This window comes from Ruditapes philippinarum, unplaced genomic scaffold (assembly GCF_026571515.1).
Source record: "Ruditapes philippinarum isolate M1 unplaced genomic scaffold, ASM2657151v2 ctg2575_1_1_1_1, whole genome shotgun sequence".
Taxonomy (NCBI): Eukaryota; Metazoa; Mollusca; class Bivalvia; order Venerida; family Veneridae; genus Ruditapes; species Ruditapes philippinarum.
Genome location: NW_026859698.1, coordinates 145,795 through 166,440, shown reverse-complemented (window position 1 = coordinate 166,440; position 20,646 = coordinate 145,795). Strand labels below are relative to the sequence as shown.

At 32.4% G+C, this 20,646-nt stretch overlaps 1 protein-coding gene across 1 annotated transcript; it reads left to right on the top strand.

Annotated features, from left to right (window-relative positions):
• The first annotated feature begins 382 nt into the window (after positions 1 to 382).
• On the top strand, positions 383 to 20,260 carry LOC132757553 (G-protein coupled receptor GRL101-like). Its single transcript, XM_060748867.1, has 6 exons — positions 383 to 494; positions 2,011 to 2,529; positions 3,015 to 4,056; positions 5,253 to 5,782; positions 19,279 to 19,406; positions 20,222 to 20,260. The coding sequence occupies exons 1-6, from the start codon at positions 383 to 385 to the stop codon at positions 20,258 to 20,260; spliced, it is 2,370 nt and encodes a 789-aa protein (XP_060604850.1).
• Positions 20,261 to 20,646: the final 386 nt, after the last annotated feature.

The following is a 20,646-nucleotide window of genomic DNA, read 5'->3' as shown; positions in this document are numbered from 1 at the left end:
ATTAGAAACCTTTGAAAATAAAAGCATGTTTGAGGCATTATGGGCCTTTTATCCATGAATACAAAAATCTTAAATATTACACAAATAATGACCTACTTTTAAAAATATATTATTGGAATCCTTTAAAAACACCAGTTTATTTAAAACACAATTTATGATTTATGATATTTCATAATTCTGTACAAGTACTTTATTACACTACATTTTCTTGTAAATAATAAGGGAAATCGTCCAAATTTAACTAGTTCTTCTCAGTCAGATCCTTTAGTCAGATTGTGGAGGCCTAGGCTTCCTCCTAATTGAGTGAGAAAAACAGAAAGCCTAATCAAAGCAGTTAGACAAAGCGCTGTAATTATCAAATACCCTGTTTGATAAAGTACCAATGGATATTTCTAGATGGATCAACTTGTTTGATGCTATGGTATTACCAATGTTAAATTATGATCCTGACATTTTATGTCTCCATAAAGCTCCAGATTTTGAGCACAGCAAATGTTATAAGTCCGACAACAAACTGTAGATCGGACTATTTATGGTGAGCTTGGACTTTGTGTATGTACAGAATTATAAAAAAAAATTAAAACATGTTTTGAAGAATAATCATAATTTTTAATTTACATAATAAACATAATTTATATAATTTTTTGAAATGGTCATGTTAATGGTACTGTTATAAATAGTTGGCCTTAGGAAGTTTAAGAAATAGTATGGTCCTCATTGATTGTGCGACCTGGTCGTCTCAGCTGACCCGAGTTTTCGTAACTTTATGTCAATTTCAATTTCATTATGAAAGTAAATAGAGTATGTGATCTTTAATTTGTATTATTGTAACCTATATGCATATCAAATGTGACATTCTTAAGGGTTTATTTTTGTCTTTTATTTCTGTTACATGAAATCATATGTTGACTCGAATTTCCTACGAAAACAGGCTGCCTACGAGTTGATATTGGAGTTAAATTAGATATTGAGGCCGGTGATTTTATACTAAAATATATTTGAACATTGTTCATCAATCGACAAGTTGTAGCTTAGATATTTATACTTATTGTAAAATAGAGAGAAATAAGAATCCCTAAAGAAAGCCCAACACGGCAAAATTGAAAATGTTGCAAGCTCGGTTTGATTGAGCCTGTTCATGGACGGTACTGTCAAGTGCAAACTACCGTCCAAGCCCCCTAGCACCGGCTTAAGCAGAATTCAACATTTAACATGAAATGGTAATATTGAGAATTTTGAAACATCCGCAGATGTGTTCGTATGGCGGTTATCATGGAACCTTCCATGTGACACGTTACTGCCATTCCATGAAAAGCGGCATATGGTCCCCCAAGTAATAAAATGCATGTGCCCTAAACGAGAAAACAATGGGCTGAACTAAATAAAATGGAATTTTGAAAGGGGATCTGAGGTTATGAAGCCTGCATATCACAGATAGGACGTCAAAAGACAAATTTAAATAGCAGACCACATATCCTAAGGGTGATTCAACAGTATTCAATTGAAGAATACTGGAACCACCCAACAAGAAAGATGCCGAATAGAAAGAACTTAAATACCACAAGCACAACAATAATGCAGTGCTGAACGATCTTTAAGGATCGGAAATATAACATCCCTGATTGAAGGTACTGGGCGACTTTTTACAGCCTCCACACGGCACAAACAACGCTGATGTGGCGATAAAAAAGAGAGAAATAAGAATCCCTAAAGAAAGCCCAACACGGCAAAATTGAAAATGTTAAAAACAATAAATCTGATTCGTCTTTAGTCAATATGGTCGTACACAGTATCAAACAAATTCAGCAAATTATTTAATTCAGGTTTATATTTACTTACTTAAGGTTTTCGTTATGATGTTGTCGTCAAATAAAAACATTATTGATAATACATTTACAGGGTTAATAGCTGAGGGAAAATAACTGTTTAGTCAAGATTTACAAAAAATGCCTTTTTATGACTCAAACAAATTATTGGCATTTAGTGTTTTCATTTGATTTCTTATTTCAGCTTGTATAGACTCGGATAGAGAAGTAATAATATTCGTGGAAGATGGTGGCTCTGAGAGCAGGGAAGCAGCAATGCATTTAGCTAAACAATTCTTTACAAACAATGAGAATAACATCGTTAAATTGTTTAATTTCAATATTCTTCATAGAAAAATGAAGTTTGACATTGAGTACAGGTTATTGGAAATAAAGGTAGAACGTGTTACCAGAGAACAGGGAATAGAGGAAACTGGATGCAAGTTTAAAACAATGGCAAGAGACTTTCTTAAACAACTGAAGTTTTCCGAGCTAGAAAAAAGAGCGCTTATTGTACTAGAAAACAGTATTGAATCATCAGTTGTCGCTAGCTTAGTATTGTCCAATATTTCAGAGCCATCGTTTTCAATATATCGGGTGATAAAAGATTTCAGTTCTTCACTTTATAAAGATAACAGATACAAATTTGTAAAGGATATACATATAAGTAAATGGAGTTCTCTATTTTCGATTGGTTTTAGACGATTTCCAGAAATATGTACAGGTAACAGCATTGTCGGCTTTACTCGTAAATATATGACACAGTTTTAGTTTTGAAAGGTGTTTTTTTTCACTCTCGTTGATTTTAAATATAATACCAAATGAACATTTATGACTTGACAACAATTCCTTTTCTATGTCATATTTTATTTTGTCTAGACGATTCGCTATCTTATGTTCGTTTACATGATAACATCGGTTTTTTAATCATTTTTATTGATCAAATTTATTTTTGTTTTTTCCCTGTTTGAATATGTTTTTCGTTTTTTTTTAACTTTCAAATCAACTTGAAAAGTTACTATACATTTGCATAAGTAATTATCTCTATGCTTGCATGTTGGATGCTGGCAAAAGTATCATAAATTTGACAACTAAAGAAAACCAAGAAAACCAGGATATAACCATGTCAACAGCGATAATATATCTTTGATCACGATTTCTTTTAGAAAGTATGTGGTAAGATATATTTTCTTGATATTTCCGTTTCAGAGGCTACAATCGTACCATGTGCTGGAAAGTACAGATGTTCGTCTAGTAAGCAATGTATACCATTTGAACAAGTATGTGATGATGTCATTCATTGCAAAAATGGTGATGATGAGCGACTTTGTGATTCTGTATGTCCGACGCAATGTAATTGTACGGGTGGTGTAATCAATTGTAATGCAGCCAACTTATCGATGTCTGATATTTTGTCATTGACTGTACAGGCTATAAGTCTTGATCTAAGTAAAAATCCAAAAATTAGAGAAATACCTGAAGGAAAATTAAATTTTCCTTACATGCTAAGACTTAATATTTCATCATGTAATATTCATTATATTGACGAAAGGGCTTTCTTTGACTTGAAAAATTTGTTATCGTTAGATCTTAGCAACAATAGAATAGCGCGATTACCTGATATGGTATTTAGCAAACTTCGCTATCTGTCCTACTTGAATCTGGACAGAAATATAGAATTAACAATGATTTCATCGACTGCTTTTAAGGGTTTGACATCTGTAAGAAGCTTAAAAATCACCGGCACAAACCTGAAAAAGATAAGTTCACTTACATTCTCTGACTTGCACTTGGACAGTATCGACATTTCATACAACAGAATTGAGGAAATTGAAGATTTTGCCTTCAACAACTCGCGTGTTCATAAAATTAACTTTGAAGGCAATGAAGTGAAAAAATCCGGAAATTTTATATTTAACGGCATCACATCACTTCGTGAACTTCATACACCTGCATTTAGATTCTGCTGTATCCGACCTTGTTATCTTCCTGCAGAATACTGCGAACCAAAGAATGAGTTTTCTTCATGTGAAGACCTGATGAGAAACTCGGTACTTCAAGCAGTCCTTTGGATAGTTGGGTTAGCTTCATTGTTCGGAAACCTATCGTCAATTATCTACCGTCTCTTGTACGATCGTGAAAGGCTAAAAATAGGTTATGGCATATTTGTAACTAACCTTGCAGTTGCAGATTTTCTGATGGGTGTTTACCTCATCATGATAGCAGTGGCAGATTCACTCTATAGAAACAGGTATTGATAAATGGCTGATTTACTATACAAAAAACAGGTACTGATTGATAACAGTTTCACTTTTTATGTAACAAATACTGATTTATCATTCTTGCATATCAGACGTGATTATCAGGTGCTGGAAAAAACTGTCTTTCACCACAATTATGTTATACCTACACACGTTTATGAATGATTTGCTTTCTAAGCATAACGTACTTGTGCCATAATGAATGACCTTGTAAATTCATACGCTACTTCAAGAAAAAAGTGCTAAATGAAAATATCAGTTTTCTTGAAATTATGTTATACCTACAAACTTTTTACGAATGATTTGCTTTCTTAGCATGACGTACTTGTGCCTTTATGAATGAACTACATGTACTTCAAGAAAATGCCTAATTGAAAATATCAGTTTTCGTTATCTTTTTTCGAAATATCATAAATTTGTAATATGGAAGAAAAAAGAATCAAACACTGTGTCTGTCGTTGTAAACTGGAATATTTAGCTCTCTGGTAATTGTTTGTCGGATACTTGACAGAGCTTCTTTTCCGCCGTAAACAGTTATCCTCGAGCTAAATATTCTGGTTCGACCGGCAGCCGGCGACAGATCCTTCACATACTGACTGTTTACTGTTCAGAAACAGAAATAACATTTTAACTGATTATATGCAAAATATAAATCAAATTAATTTTCTCTTATAAACAACATATTTTTAGTCCTAAATGATGTTAATATAACAAAACTACCGTGCCATGTTGCATTAAGCAGTTATCCTTTTTAATTTATATGCAATTACTACAAATACACAATTAACTCTACCGGAAGAATATATTGTACACTGTTCCTTCATAGTTGTAGCTGTATAAATTTTACGACTGAAGCTAAATATTTCTTTATATTTTATTCATAACAATATCTTGTTATGCTTTCTATCATACAAACGAGTACATATAAAAGCAAAATTGTTAACATATAATTTGAAGTATATATATTTTCAATGAAGAGTTTTAAGACGTTTAAGATTATTAATTCTCCATTTTATTCCTTAATAAAACATGTTTCGACTACCTTAACATGCCAAAGGAAAGAGGTAATGATATAAGAATAAAATCAGTTAATAAGTCTAATAGATGTTGATTTTTTTAATACACGATTTAAATGCGTTTTTTTTATCTTCTGAAATTCAAATATTTTATTCCCATTTATTTGCAGATATTATCTTGTGGACTTTCAATGGAGAAGCAGTAATTGGTGTATTACTGCCGGAGTTTTGTCTACAATTTCATCTGAAGCCAGCGTCCTCTTTCTTTGCTTGATAACATTAGATAGACTTTTAGTGATCAAGTTTCCGTTTGGAACTGTGAGGTTTACACCTATGAAGGCCTATGTCTCTTGTGCATTGTGCTGGTTCATCTCCATCATCCTATCGGTCATTCCAATTCTTTACACAAGTCACTTCCAAAACAAATTCTACTCTAAAACAGGAGTTTGTATTGCATTGCCTTTAACACGAGATAAACCACCAGGTTGGATTTATTCTGTGTCAATCTTTGTCGGCCTGAATTTTTGTACTTTCATTCTTGTTGCTGTAGGACAAATCTCAATATTCACAGAACTTCGACGATCAACATCAGTTATAAAGAAAACACAAATTACAAGGAAACGTGACTTGAGAGTTGCAAGAAATCTTATACTCGTTGCAACAACTGATTTCCTGTGTTGGTTTCCGATAGGTGTGATGGGTAAGATCTCATAAACATATGGTATATGTATTTGTATTGTCTGCATCACGATTTATCACGTCAAACTTCAACGATGTTGCACGATATTTGCAGCTCCGGGTGTAAAAGCATTTTTATCTTTTATTGTTCAAATTTTAGTACAGAAATTTTTTTTTTGTTTAGAAATTTTTACATGTATATGATTTGATATTCTAAAAAATCTAAAGTGTAGTGCGCTTTTTCATCTAATACAACAATGTCCAAAGTACAGGTATTCCTTTTAGTATCGAGAAGTTAGCACTGACATCGAAACTCACTTTATAGTGAATATCTAGCTATCTTTGAACTTCTAGCTAGCTCGAAGATCGAATTCAAAGTAAACTAGAGCTGAATTTCGAGCTGGAGTTGAATTTCGAGCCAGCTCGAAGATCGGAATTCAAAATGTTCAAGAACCCGAATTTCGAGCTGGAGTTAAATTTCGAGCCAGCTGGAAGATCGAATTTCAAAATTTTCAAAACCCGAATTTCGAGCTGGAGTTGAATTTCGAACCAGCTCGAAGATCGAAATTCAAAACTTTCAAAAGCCGAAATTCGAGCTTGAGTTGAATTTTTAGCAAGCTTGAAGATCGAAATTCAAAATTTATTAAAACCCGAATTTCGAGCTGGAGTTGAATTTCGAGCCAGCTCGAAGATCGAAATTCAAAATTTTCAAGAACCCGAATTACGAGCTGGAGTTGAATTTCAAGCCAGCTCGAAGATCGAAATTCAAAATTTTCAAGAACCCGAATTACGAGCTGGAGTTGAATTTCAAGCCAGCTCGAAGATCGAAATTCAAAATTTTCAAAACCCGAATTTCAAGATGGAGTTGGATTTCGAGCCAGCTCGAAGATCGAAATTTAAAATTATCCAAACCCGAATTCGAGCTGGAGTTGAATTTCGAGCCAGCTCGAAAATCGAAATTCAAAATTTTCAAAACCCGAATTCGAGCTGGAGTTGAATTTCGAGCCAGCTCGAAGATCGAAATTCAAAATTTTCACAACCCGAATTTCGAGCTGGAGTTGAATTTTGAGCCAGCTCGAAGATCGAAAATAAAATTTTTAAAAGCCGAATGTCGATTTGGAGTTGAATTTCAAGCCAGCTTGAAGATCGAAATTCAAACTTTTCAAAAGCCGAATTTCGAGCTTGAGTTGTTGTTTTTCTTTTAAACGAACCGCATGCACTGAGCACTAAAAGCTTATGTTTAGTCCTGCCTAGCTAAATCAATATTTTAAGTATGTCACAGATAAAGCTTAAAAGAAACATGATAACCAACATCAAAGTCATAAATTACTAAACCCGACAAAATGTCGTATTATTAAATCTTCTAGTTTTGTACACTATACATGTAATACAATGTACATGTACAAAGACAAAATACATCAGTACACACGACATAGCAACACAGAATAATACTATTTGAAGTTAAGATCTACCATTTTTAGAATCATATCTCTGTTTATGGGAGTCCAGTAGATCCTTGAAACACAGAGCTAAAAAGCTGATATTATATAGTCCTTTTACCATTCATCAATTTGGTGTATTCTAGGCTTGTTACACTTGAAAGGTACCACATAAGTACATGAGTACATTTATCATACATGACGCAAATAAAATAGACTCAGTCTATGACCAGCCCTACGTCTAACCTTCCTTTTAAAGGCATATTAGGCCTTAGAAATGCACATATTTGTCATTTCTAAAGAATTAAATATTTTAACGATACGATAAGATATGGTATCATGTAGCACTTATTACGAGAGCAATACCGTTCCCAAATAACTTTCGTGCAAATTTCGTATAGCGCAGCACCATTCTGCATCAAGCAGAAAGGGAAGCTTAATCTTATGTTGTTATAACTTGTCTCCAACCCATTTGCATTTTGATATATACTCATTATTTGTATAATATGTTTGTAAACATGTATTTAATGCAATAAAACTTGTACTAAAGCACGAATTAGACAAGTTCAACTGCCAATGACACGAGATATACGACCGCTTCGATCATTGATGCAAACGGGTTTTCTTCCCTCTTTTTATAAATTATACATTTTGTATCTTTCGGTGCTATTTTCCCTCATCAACAAAATATGTGTTTCAAAAAATAAAAAAAAAAACTGAAAAAAACCCTGAAAAACTACCATGCACATTTTTTAAGCATTTTACGTCGTCATAGAAAAGTGACATAATGATATAATCTTTACGTTTTCTACACATTTATAGATTAATAATATCTGTCAAGCCTCGGTACCGCCCAATTGGCAGGTCCACTCGGGACGGATATTCCGGTCCGAACCGCAAGCATATGTCAGATATTTTCCTGCATATTCTGCCATATTATTTTATATTTAAAATAGTTTACCTCAATATGATATATGTTCATGGAAATTAAAGTCATTTCATCTATAAATATTTTCTTACAATAGCGTATGAACTTACAACTTAAAAATCAAGGGCGAAATGACGTCTCCCTAAGCACATATTTCCCCAAACTCCTCACACTGATAACCTCCCTTGGCAGAATTGTAATCACTGCCTTGACAGACGTCACATGGTGATGAAAGTCACATGACGTAACGCCGAAATTCAAAAGTAAATATCGACCGTTACATAGAAAATCTAACGTCATTTTTCTCTTTCTGTTTTATTTTTAACTTTTTGTAGTACCTACGTCCGTTATATTTTCTCAAAAAATATCAAAAGTATACAAAATAATGAAAAATAAATTTCTTTAATAATATCTTTTTCAAAAGCGGCCATTATTTTGGAATGAAACGGTGCATTATTTAAAAAATTCTCATACTATTGATAATATTTAAGTTTTCGAAATTATTCTTTATTTTAGTTTACATCTAATACATTATGGTCTTGAAACATTAGCAAAACCGTGTTTACTTTTTAAAATAAATATAAAAATTGAAAAAATTCATATCGTCAAAAATCTTGACGAAAATGTTGTGATGGCAGAGATCTAATCCTGCTGTAAGGGGAGATCACTGCGTAGGAGATTGATATTTCCCTTCTAAAACGACGTCATTTTAACGCTGTTTATTCATAAAGTGCGCTGAAATGACCTTTTTGTTTGGCAGGCGACTCATCTCGCACCCACATGCAAGATGAAATTTCCGGCTTCGGTAAAACTCAAGGAAACGCCAGTCTGCTATGCAAAAATAATAATATCTGTCATATGTCGCGCTAAGGACCAGAATATCCGTCCCAAGGGAAACCACCGATAACATTTTTAAAAAAATCCCACTATCAAAATTTCTATTATACAGAAAATCAAAGGTCACAATTTTTCGAACTGAATTGATTATTGTTATTATTATAACATAAGCTGATTAATGATAATATATAAACAAAAAATATTCTCGAGCTGTGCGCCGTATATACAGTGGAGAACGGAAACGCGCACAAATAACATGGCTTCCTACATTATAGACTGTTAACAAAACTAGATAATTGCGTTTTGTTACTTTTATGTCAAAATTATTAACTTCACTGATATTGAAGAAAGTTTCATCGCAATGATAACTATATTTATCATGTAACTGCTATGGTAACTGCCCGATAACACTTGCCTGATAATTATTTTTTATATCAGGTCAGTAACCTGATATCAAAAATAAGCCCCGCCCATTTTAACGGACTTTTTTCAATTGCTTATATTCTCATTTTCATCAGCATGTGAATTCTACAATGTAATCTCATACCCCTACAATTAATTAAGTCTTGAATCAAGATGCGATATTTATTTATTAATTATTTCGATTTCAATTACGAATAAATTAGATAGCGAATAGTTTTAACACCAACTAAATGAAGTGACGTCATAATTTATATTGCAGATGACATCATCGATGTTCACGTCATACTATACATGTAATCATCGACTTGGGCCAAGTGAATCAAAATCAGTGGAACAATGATAATTCTAGTCATATAGATCAGTGTTTAATAAATATTCAACCTTGTTCGAGTACAAGTTACTCAAGTCAATTAAAATCATCACTTGTTAACTCTAGTGATTTAAGTAAGCTTAATTCTTTTAATAATTGTGATGATATTTCACATGATCATGTATATTGTATGTCTAATACTTCTAATATTACAAAATGTTGTTCTATAATTGTATGTGGACTTAGATCTAAACTTGTAATTCCAGACTTCATTAATTTTGTTGCAAAATACGATATATTTTTTGTTTCTGAAACTAAATTAGATGCATATGACACTGTTTGTATGAAAGACTATGTTTTCTTTCACAAATTTCGAGATAAATGCCGTAATAAATCGGGGGGAGTGGGAGTTTTTATCAAGAAATCTTTGTCCACAAAGTTAACTGTGTTAGATTGTAGCTCTGAGAATTTTTTATTTTTAAAATGCAAAGATTCTGATGTCATCTTTGGGAATGTTTATATTCCTCCTGAAGGTTCTCATTATAGCTCTCTTGAATTATTTGATAGCTTAGAAAGTTGTATTATTGATTTGAAAATCAAATTTGCAAACTGTTTATTCTGTATTTTTGGTGATTTCAATGCAAGAACTGGTGCCTTGAGTGATTTTGTTGACTTTGATAAATATGTAATTAATGAAAATTTTGATGATATTACCATGCAGCATATAGTTATGAATAACCTTGATGAGCTTGGTTTCCCTGTTGAACGTTTTTCTTGTGACAGCAAATGTAATAATTATGGCCAGAGACTTATTCAGTTGTGTAAATCTACAAATATCTTTATTGGTAATGGTAGATGTGGTAATGACGCATATATTGGTAGAAACACATGTAATAAAGGTAATGGTAGCTTGATTGATTATTTGCTTATGTCAGGAATTTTGTTCCCTTGTATAACATATTTTAATGTTTTGCAATTTGATCCAATTTTATCTGATGTGCATTGTGCATTGGAATTTTGTTTTAACTTGAACATTATACCAGATTGTAATGTTATGGATGCAAGTATCAAATCTAAAGATGATGTTTGTTATAGGCCTGTGTGGAATTCTAATTTAAGTGATAGTTATAAGCATAAGTTTGATAGCACATCTGTATCAAATTTATTGGATGAGCTTAAAGAGGTTTGTGAAAATCGTCATTTTGATGTAAATGTTGTTAATCATTTGACCGGTAAAGTGTCTGGTATTTTAACTGATGCAGCTGTAAGTTGTGATCTTATAAAGAAAATCATTAATCATAGGAAGTCTAAGAAAAACAATAAGATTTGGTTTGATAGTGATTGTAAAAATGTTCGTATTCAATATATGAATTATAAAAACATGTATAGCAGGAACCCTACTGCAGAGAATAAAGATAGTTTAGTTTGTAGTAGCCGACAGTATAAAAAAGAGGTTAAGAAAAAGTTTAGAGCATATCAGAAAAGCATTGTTGATAAAATTAAAGGTTTAAAAAATAAAGATCCTAGATCTTATTGGAGTCTATTGAACAAATATTCAGGTGAGCGGAAGGAAGTTATTAACAAAGTAACAACTGAGGCTTTTTTTGATCATTTTAGTAAATTGAATGAGGTTGACACTCAAGTTGACATTGATGACTTTGATATAACTAATGTCTCGTCAAATAACTCTGATTTAGATAAACCATTTACCGTATTAGAAATACGTAAAGCTATTATTTCACTGAAAAACAATAAAGCATCATCTTCCTTTGATCATGTATTGAATGAATATCTGAAGAATGTACCCGACAGCATGGTTGATGTGTTTTGTTATTTGTTTAATATTATTTTAGATTCTGGAATTTTTCCTGAAGTTTGGAGTAAAGGGATTATTTTACCAATATACAAAAACAAGGGTAACATAGACGACCCAGATAATTATAGGGGAATTACTATACTTAGTTGTTTTGGGAAACTTTTCACAAATGTTCTTAACTCTAGACTCAATAATTTTTTAGAAAGTAATAATATTCTCTGTGAAGAACAAGCTGGATTTAGGAAAAAGTATAGCACTACTGATCATATATTTTCTCTGAAAACTTTGATTGATTTATATCTGTCTAAAGGTAAAAAGTTATATTGTTCTTTTATTGATTATAGAAAGGCTTTTGATAGCATAAATAGAACTGCACTTTGGCAGAAATTAATTAGCAATAATGTTGATGGTAAATGTATAAAGATCATTTATAACATGTATTTACAAGCTAAATCTTGTGTTAAAATTAATTCTTTTAGTCATATGTCGGAATTTTTTACAAGTCATACAGGCGTTCGTCAGGGTGAAAATTTATCTCCCATATTGTTTTCTTTATTTTTAAATGATTTAAACTATTTCCTGTCACAACATTTTAATGGTCTGGATCTACTATCAAACATTGTAGTTGATACCCTGAGTGATTCTGATGTTGAAATGTATTTTAAATTGTATATTCTTTTATATGCTGATGACACTGTTATATTTGCCGAGTCTGCTGAAGAACTGCAAAAAGCACTAGATGCAATGTCAAATTATTGTCAATTATGGCATTTACAAGTTAATCCTAGTAAAACTAAAATTGTTGTTTTTTGTAAAAGTAAAAGAGGTTTATGTAATATTCCAGCCTTTAGTTTTGAAGGTAATTTGCTAGAAATTGTTGATGATTTTTCATATCTGGGTGTTAAGTTCTCTTATAATGGTAAATTTGCTAAAACAAAGAATCATTTATTAGAACAGGCAAGGAAGGCTATGTTTTCAATTATAGTTAAGGCTAGAAAATTGGATTTGCCTATCAGTATGCAAATTCATTTATTTGATAGCATGGTAGCACCTATATTGTTATATGGTAGTGAAGTATGGGGGATTGAAAATGTGAATATCATCGATAGATTTCAATTAAAATTTTATAAACTCATATTAAATTTGAAACAAAGTACTCCAAATTGTATGCTTTATGGAGATTTAGGGATATTACCTTTATCTATTCATATAAAAAGTAGAGTTTTGTACTTTTGGAATAAGATTTTAAGTAGCAAACAAGAATCAATAAGCCACATATTGTATGATATGTCACACTCTTTGTATTGTAGAAATATGTTGAAACTCCCATGGATGAATAGTGTTTGTAAATTATTAGATTCACTGGGTTTATCAAATTTTTGGATTAATAATGTTGCCACTTCTCTTCCATTGTTTAAGAAAATTGTTAAAAATAGACTAAAAGATCAGTTCATTCAAAATTGGCATAGTGAAATGTCACAATCAAGTAAATGTCTGAATTATAGAATGTACAAAAGTGAATTCAGATTTGAAAAGTATTTAGATATTTTACCATCTCATTTAGCTTTGGTACTATTGCGCTTTAGATGTATGAACCATAAAATGCCTATTGAGTCTGGTAGATTTTGTAATATATCAAGAGAATTAAGAGTGTGTAATTTATGCAATAATAGCTCACTTGGTGATGAATATCATTATTTATTTAATTGTCAATTCTTTAATACTGATAGAAAAAAATATATTACTAGAGAGTATAGTACTAATGTTAATTCAATCAAGTTTTCTATGTTAATGAATAGCACAGATAGGAGTATATTGTTAAAACTTGCAGTATTCTGTAAAAAAATTATTTCAGCATTTAAGTAACTGATAACTAAGCTTATTTTCACAATGTAACATTTTATTTTTGATTTATATTTGCCATGTAATACATCAGCATATTTCGTGGATACCTCTTTATATGTCATACTATATGTATATATTATTGTATATGTGACTGATGCCTCTATGAGGCCCAGCATTTTCAATAAACTGTTCAAACTGTTCAAACAGGCTGGACGATTTTCTTTAAGAACTTGTTAATGTTTGCTTTATTTCGCCGGATTATTATTTAATAAGTGAACAAATTGTTTTGTTTAAAAAATAAGACGAATGTTTGTGTAGCTTGTGTTTGATTGCCGATTTGACTTTTTTTTGATTGAAATTATCGTGAACTTTTGAATTTGACAATCCACGACGAAAATTGCAGTAAAGTTTAGTTTATGTGATTCTAAGTGGTTTTTTGGATCGATGTTTAAATTAAAGGTAAGAATTTTTTTGTATTTGGCCTACATTCTGTTATCCTTTATCCGAGTCGAAAGATAAAATGGCCGCCATTTACAAATTCTAAGTTTTAGGGGCGGAGGAATTTGTTTTCAAGAATTATTTTTTTGAACAAAAATCCCCCCCTTTTAACGAAATTCGCTATTTAAAAGTAGAAATATTTTGTTATTTTGACAGTTATTATGTAATACATGATAAATAGAAAAACATGCTACTGTCTTTTGATATCAATTTTATCAGGCTCGGCTGATATGGGCAGAAAGGGCTCGGCAAGCCTCGCCCTTTCTAGCCCATATCAGCCTCGCCTGATAAAATTGATATCAAAAGACAGTAGCATGTTATTCTCTATATACTTGGACTATTTTTGTTCGGAAGCATTCGCAAGAAATGATACTATTTGCAGTGTTAGAGCACCACAATAGATATTATTTTCAGGTATATTCTGGAGCTTCCAGTGGGTTTATATATGACTCGTTGGTTATTTTTATGTCCCAAAAATATACATGAACACTTCATTTTGTTTGAATGCCTTTACAAAGAACAGAGTTTGCTCGATGAAAACCAAGTTATTTTTTCAATACTTCTTGTATTTCCTGAATTACACTAACCTATTAATACCAGCAGGGACAGAGTGAAATTTAGCGCACTTACTATGAAGTCGCTTTCATCCGCTATCGGGGAAAACCGAAGAAAAATTAATAGTATCTAAAAAAATTATACGCGGTCTTAGATAACATGTATGACTTGTATAAGTTTAATTGAAATCACATTTAAATCCAGTAAAAATATAATGTCTAATTATAACATATTAGAGAAAAAGCCTTAGTTAGCTGGAGGCCGCCAATTTGAAACTCTTGGACTGGTACTATATTTGAGTAATAATTAGATTTCAAGACGGTTTTGAAAAATAAACATGTTGTAAAAGCGCCAACAAAATTCAGACTGTTGCTAGTGGCAGTCTTCTGTCCTGAAGAAGACTTCCGGTAGAAGTATGATGTAGAAAATCGGTAAATAAACATTATAATCATTTAAAAGAACTGAAGTAACGATGATGAACATAAGAAATTACTTTTTAATATTAATTTTGATAAATCATTACGTTTGAATATATTAAAAACTATTTTGGTTAGAGATTGGCGGATGAGAGATTTGGAAATACTCGGAATACTTCCTTGATAGACTGAACATCACCTATTCATTTGTATCTTAAAATTTACTCATTATTTGACAGATCCTGTGTATATATTGAACACGTTATGCTTGTTATTAAATCATGAAGGCTTTCTGCATCAAAGGTAGCATCTAATGTCATATTACAATTGTACGTGTACTTATTTTCAAATAATGGAGAGTAATTAAAATAATTTCAAAACATACGAGATACACATATAAGAAAAGATGTATTTCAGATACTTCAGGATATATGCTTGGTGTCGAGCTTTATCGAGTCAAGATTCAACCATATATTCGAATAATCCATTTAAGCCTAGTTTTATCATTTTTTTTATATTATTTTGATAGTAACATTATTATTTTTCCCGACAAAACAGCTTCAACATGTAATTTAGGTTTGCCGCATCACCGCCTGTATTTAAAGTAGATATAGCTCCGCGTAAGTAATTTCCTTATGTAAAAATATTTTTCACAAATACTCAAATTAATTTCCACCAAACAATTTCTTTCACATTATAATATATACTTCAGCCAATAATTAACATAAAATGCAATTAGGGTAGAACGCGACACTAGCGTCATGTAAAATATTGACATATTTCAGATTAGATTCCATTGAATTTTTTTTATAGTTTCAGCCAATTTTTGTACACGACGTCAAAGTTGACGTTCGCTGCGTATCCTTGACAACTGTTACGGGTACTACCACGCCACCGGCAAACACATTATCTTAATTGCTGCTGTATTCAACGTAAAATGTTTTATTTTTATTTTATATAAATATTTGTGTTAAAATTCCGCTATAAATGACATTATGAGCACTGCAGATATACCGAAGTGTACGGAACTCTACATAAATTATTATAAATAGGACTGAAATTTAAAATACGGAGGTGTACAGGGTCGTATATCATGCAATACGTACATGACTTGTATCGTTATTCGTACATTCGAAATATACGGCAATTTTGTTGTACGAAGTCCTTACTTTACTTAAATACGGATCTTTTTATTAAAAGTCCTCCGATTCCTAGCATACAAAACATCGTATTCTTGCAAATACGGATTCTGTATACAAAAATAAAGAACCAAGATGTAATCCTGAATTACCATTTTCTTTTAAAGGAAGGAAATAGTGTGATCTGACATTTGTCAGAAAACATAAAAAAGTAAAGCTTTACATAAATGTAATATGTTCCGGTTTTATCAACATATCAATTGCATACTGATTATATGGTCAGTGAACAGAACATATAAACACCAAAAGAGCCTCGACAGTGTCCGTAGCAAGTACAGACAAAAGAACCTACTCAAATTTTCCGAATTTTCTTCGAATGGAACTGTCCTGCACTGAAAGAAACCAACTAAACTTGATGTAAAGGACAAAATTTAAAGAACATGTATCAAATGTGTATCTTCAAAGATGTTTGTTTATTCATTATCTTCAATTTGAGAATGTTTTCTTTTTAAGGCAATACAAATGTGAAAAAAAGAACAAATCTGAGAAAAGTTAAAAAGATGAACACTTACGGAAATTCATTTGCAGTGTAATATAACGTAATGTAACGTCAACATACACGTCAGTGTCAATGAACATTGACAGTTTTGAAAAGATTGGATGCAATAAGTTGATTCTTAAAATAAATTCAATAAAATTGAAATTCTTGTTTTCAAAATTTTGAATTTCGATTTTCGAGCTGGCTCGAAATACAACTCCATCTCGAGATTCGGCTTTTAAAAATTTTGAATTTCGATCTTCGAGCTGGCTCGAAATTCAACTCCAGCTCGACATTCGGGCTTTGAATATTTTGAATTTCGATCATCGAGCTGGCTCGAAATTCAACTCCATCTCGAGATTCGGCTTTTAAAAATTTTGAATTTCGATCTTCGAGCTGGCTCGAAATTCAACTCCAGCTCGAAATTCGGGTTTTTGAAAATTTTGAATTTCAATCTTCGAGCTGGCTCGAAATTCAACCGCAGTTCGAAAGTCGGGTTTTGAAAATTTTCAATATCGATCTTCGAGCTGGCTCGAAATTCCATTTCAGCTGGAAATTCGGGTTTTGAAAATTTTGCATTTCGATCTTCGAGCTTGCTCAAAATTCAACTCCAGCTCGACATTCGGAATTTGAAAATTTTATATTTGATCTTCGAGCTGGTTCAAAATATCATTCCAGCGCGAAATTCGGCTTTTTAAAAGTTTGACTATCGATCTTCGAGCTGGCTCGAAATTCAACTCCAGCTCGAAATTTCGGTTTTTCAAAATTTTGAATTTCAATCTTCGAGCTGGATCGAAATTCAACTCCAGCTCGAAATTCGGGTTTTGAAAATTTTGAATGTCGATCTTCGAGCTGGCTCGAAATTCAACGCCAGCTCGAAATTCGGGTTTTGAAAATTTTGAATTTCGATCTTAGAGCTGGCTTGAAATTCAACTCCAGCTCGAAATTCGGGTTTTGAAAATTTTGAATTTCGATCTTTGAGCTGGCTCAAAATTCAACTCCAGCTCGAAATTCGGCTTTTGAAAAGTTTGAATTCGATTTTCGAGCTGGCTCGAAATTCAACTACAGCTTGAAATTCAGGTTTTTGAAAATTTTGAATTTCGATCTTCGAGCTGGCTTGAAATTCAACTCCAGCTCGTAATTTTGGTTTTTGAAAATTCTGAATTTCGATCTTCGAGCTGGCTCGAAATTAAACTCCAGCTTAAAATTCGTGATTTGAAAATTTTGAATTTCGATCTTCGAGCTGGCTCGAAATTCAACTCCAGCTTAAAATTCGGGCTTTGAAAATTTTTAATTTCGATCTTCGAGCTGGCTCGAAATTCAACTCCAGCTCGACATTCGGGTTTGAATATTTTGAATTTCGATCATCGAGCTGGCTCGAAATTCAACTCCATCTCGAGATTCGGCTTTTAAAAATTTTGAATTTCGATCTTCGAGCTGGCTCGAAATTCAACTCCAGCTCGAAATTCGGGTTTTTGAAAATTTTGAATTTCAATCTTCGAGCTGGCTCGAAATTCAACCGCAGCTCGAAAGTCGGGTTTTGAAAATTTTCAATATCGATCTTCGAGCTGGCTCGAAATTCCATTTCAGCTGGAAATTCGGGTTTTGAAAATTTTGCATTTCGATCTTCGAGCTTGCTCAAAATTCAACTCCAGCTCGACATTCGGGATTTGAAAATTTTATATTTGATCTTCGAGCTGGTTCAAAATATCATTCCAGCGCGAAATTCGGCTTTTTAAAAGTTTGACTATCGATCTTCGAGCTGGCTCGAAATTCAACTCCAGCTCGAAATTTCGGTTTTTCAAAATTTTGAATTTCAATCTTCGAGCTGGATCGAAATTCAACTCCAGCTCGAAATTCGGGTTTTGAAAATTTTGAATGTCGATCTTCGAGCTGGCTCGAAATTCAACGCCAGCTCGAAATTCGGGTTTTGAAAATTTTGAATTTCGATCTTAGAGCTGGCTTGAAATTCAACTCCAGCTCGAAATTCGGGTTTTTGAAAATTTTGAATTTCGATCTTTGAGCTGGCTCAAAATTCAACTCCAGCTCGAAATTCGGCTTTTGAAAAGTTTGAATTCGATTTTCGAGCTGGCTCGAAATTCAACTACAGCTTGAAATTCAGGTTTTTGAAAATTTTGAATTTCGATCTTCGAGCTGGCTTGAAATTCAAATCCAGCTCGACATTCGGGCTTTGAAAATTTTGAATTTCGATCTTCGAGCTGGCTCGAAATTCAACTCCAGCTTAAAATTCGGGCTTTGAAAATTTTGAATTTCGATCTTCGAACTTGCTCGAAATTCAACTCCAGCTCGAAATTCGGGCTTTGAAAATTTTGAATTTCGATCTTCGAGCTGGTTCGAAATTCAACTTCAGCTCGAATTCGGGTTTTGAAAATTTTGAATTTCGATCTTCGAGCTGGCTCGAAATTCAACCCCAACTCGAAATTCGGGCTTTGAAAATTTTGAATCTCGATCTTCGAGCTGGCTCGGAATACAACTCCAGCTCGAAATTCGGGCTTTGAAAATATTGAATTTCGATCTTCGAGTTCGCTCGAAATTCAACTCCAGCTCGAAATTCGGGTTTTGAAAATTTTGAATTTCGATCTTCGAGCTGGCTCGAAATTCAACTCCAGCTCGAAATTCAGTTCTTGTTTTCTTTGAATTTTGATCTTCGAGCTAGCTCGAAGTTCAAAGGTAGCTCGATATTCACTATAAACTGAAGTTCGATCTTCGATCTTCGATGTCAGTGCTAACTTCTCGATACTATTCCTTTTCAGGTATTTTAGCCTTGAGCGGATTTCCGATTCCTGGTGATGTTTATGCATGGTCAGTTGTTTTCATTTTACCAATAAACTCTGCTCTAAACCCGTTTTTGTATACCGTGACAGCAGTAATCGGGAAGAAGGTAAGTTAGTTGGTTAAATTTTTCCCGAAGAAAAAAAGATTTCAAATGTCCCCTTAAATTTTTTTTGAAAAAACAGGGAAGGAAATTTTAAACGTTAAATTGGGGCTAGAAAAAAAGTCTACACCCCCCACCCGTGTTAAAATAGTTTGGTGTTTTTAAAAGGAAAGTATCCAGCGCGCCTTTTAAAATTATCAATGAATTTCGTTTTTAGGATGAAAATCAAAATTTTTTTTGTGACGTAAGTAAATACGCTACCATAAGAAAAAAGATAAATAAAAATATATGCTTTTGTTATTTCTTTCAAGAAATAATTTATATGAAATATGCAAGAAAAATAATCAAACACCGACTGTCGTAACAGATGGGGGAATATATTGATCTCGAGCATTTGTGTGTAAATAAAAATAGAAGAGTTTCTGGCAAGCATAATGTTGTTTTAATAAACGAGTCAATAATTTCAGTAATGAACCTACACGAATGATATATTCAATCTACATTTTACGCTATGTTTGTGTCATGCAAATGATGTCACGTATATATTCACGTCCGTTCAATACTGTCTTTGCGGGGTCGCAAAAGCGGCACGGATATGTGTTAACAGCAAAAATGTTACACTGAGATAACTAGCTCAACTATTTATATCCGCAAAAGTGTTAAATAAATCTAAATAGTTGCATGTTTAATAAAGTAAGAGGATTGCATAATTGTAAACAGGAAAGGAGGTCTAATCGTTTATAAATAGTGATCATACAATATATCTAATCTGGTTATAAAGTATAAATTAAGTATTACAAAAACCATTTAACTCATTACAGTGTTGGAGCAATACCTCAAGACGTCTGCAGGCATTATGATCAGAAAGTAGAAAAAATATCGCTTTTTTCGCCTATTTTTACATTGTTCATTCATTTTCGTATATTAATCGATGTTAAAAGATGAATTTAATTTTAAACATCTTATACTGCATTTCGGTGGGTGAAAAGGCTAGATTACATCGTTCAAGCGTGTTGTACGAAATTAAAATGTCGAAAATACATACATGTAGTGCTATAATACCTTTGTCGAATGAATTTGTTAAATCTGTAATTAATTCTACCTGTTATTTACTATAATTTAATGATTTTAGTAATTCATTATATCTGTGTTTAAGTTTTTAATATTAAATAAGTGATAGTAGTGCCTTTAATACGGACGATTAAGATGTTATGTTTTTTGCAATTGAGCAATAGTTTTATTTGAA

Coding starts and splice junctions, on each gene's coding strand:
- LOC132757553 (XM_060748867.1), top strand. CDS start 383: ATGGATATTTCTAGATGGATCAACTTGTTTGATGCTATGGTATTACCA. Junction 4,057..5,252: donor GATTCACTCTATAGAAACAG/GTATTGATAAAT, acceptor ATTTATTTGCAG/ATATTATCTTGTGGACTTTC. Junction 5,783..19,278: donor GTTTCCGATAGGTGTGATGG/GTAAGATCTCAT, acceptor ATTCCTTTTCAG/GTATTTTAGCCTTGAGCGGA.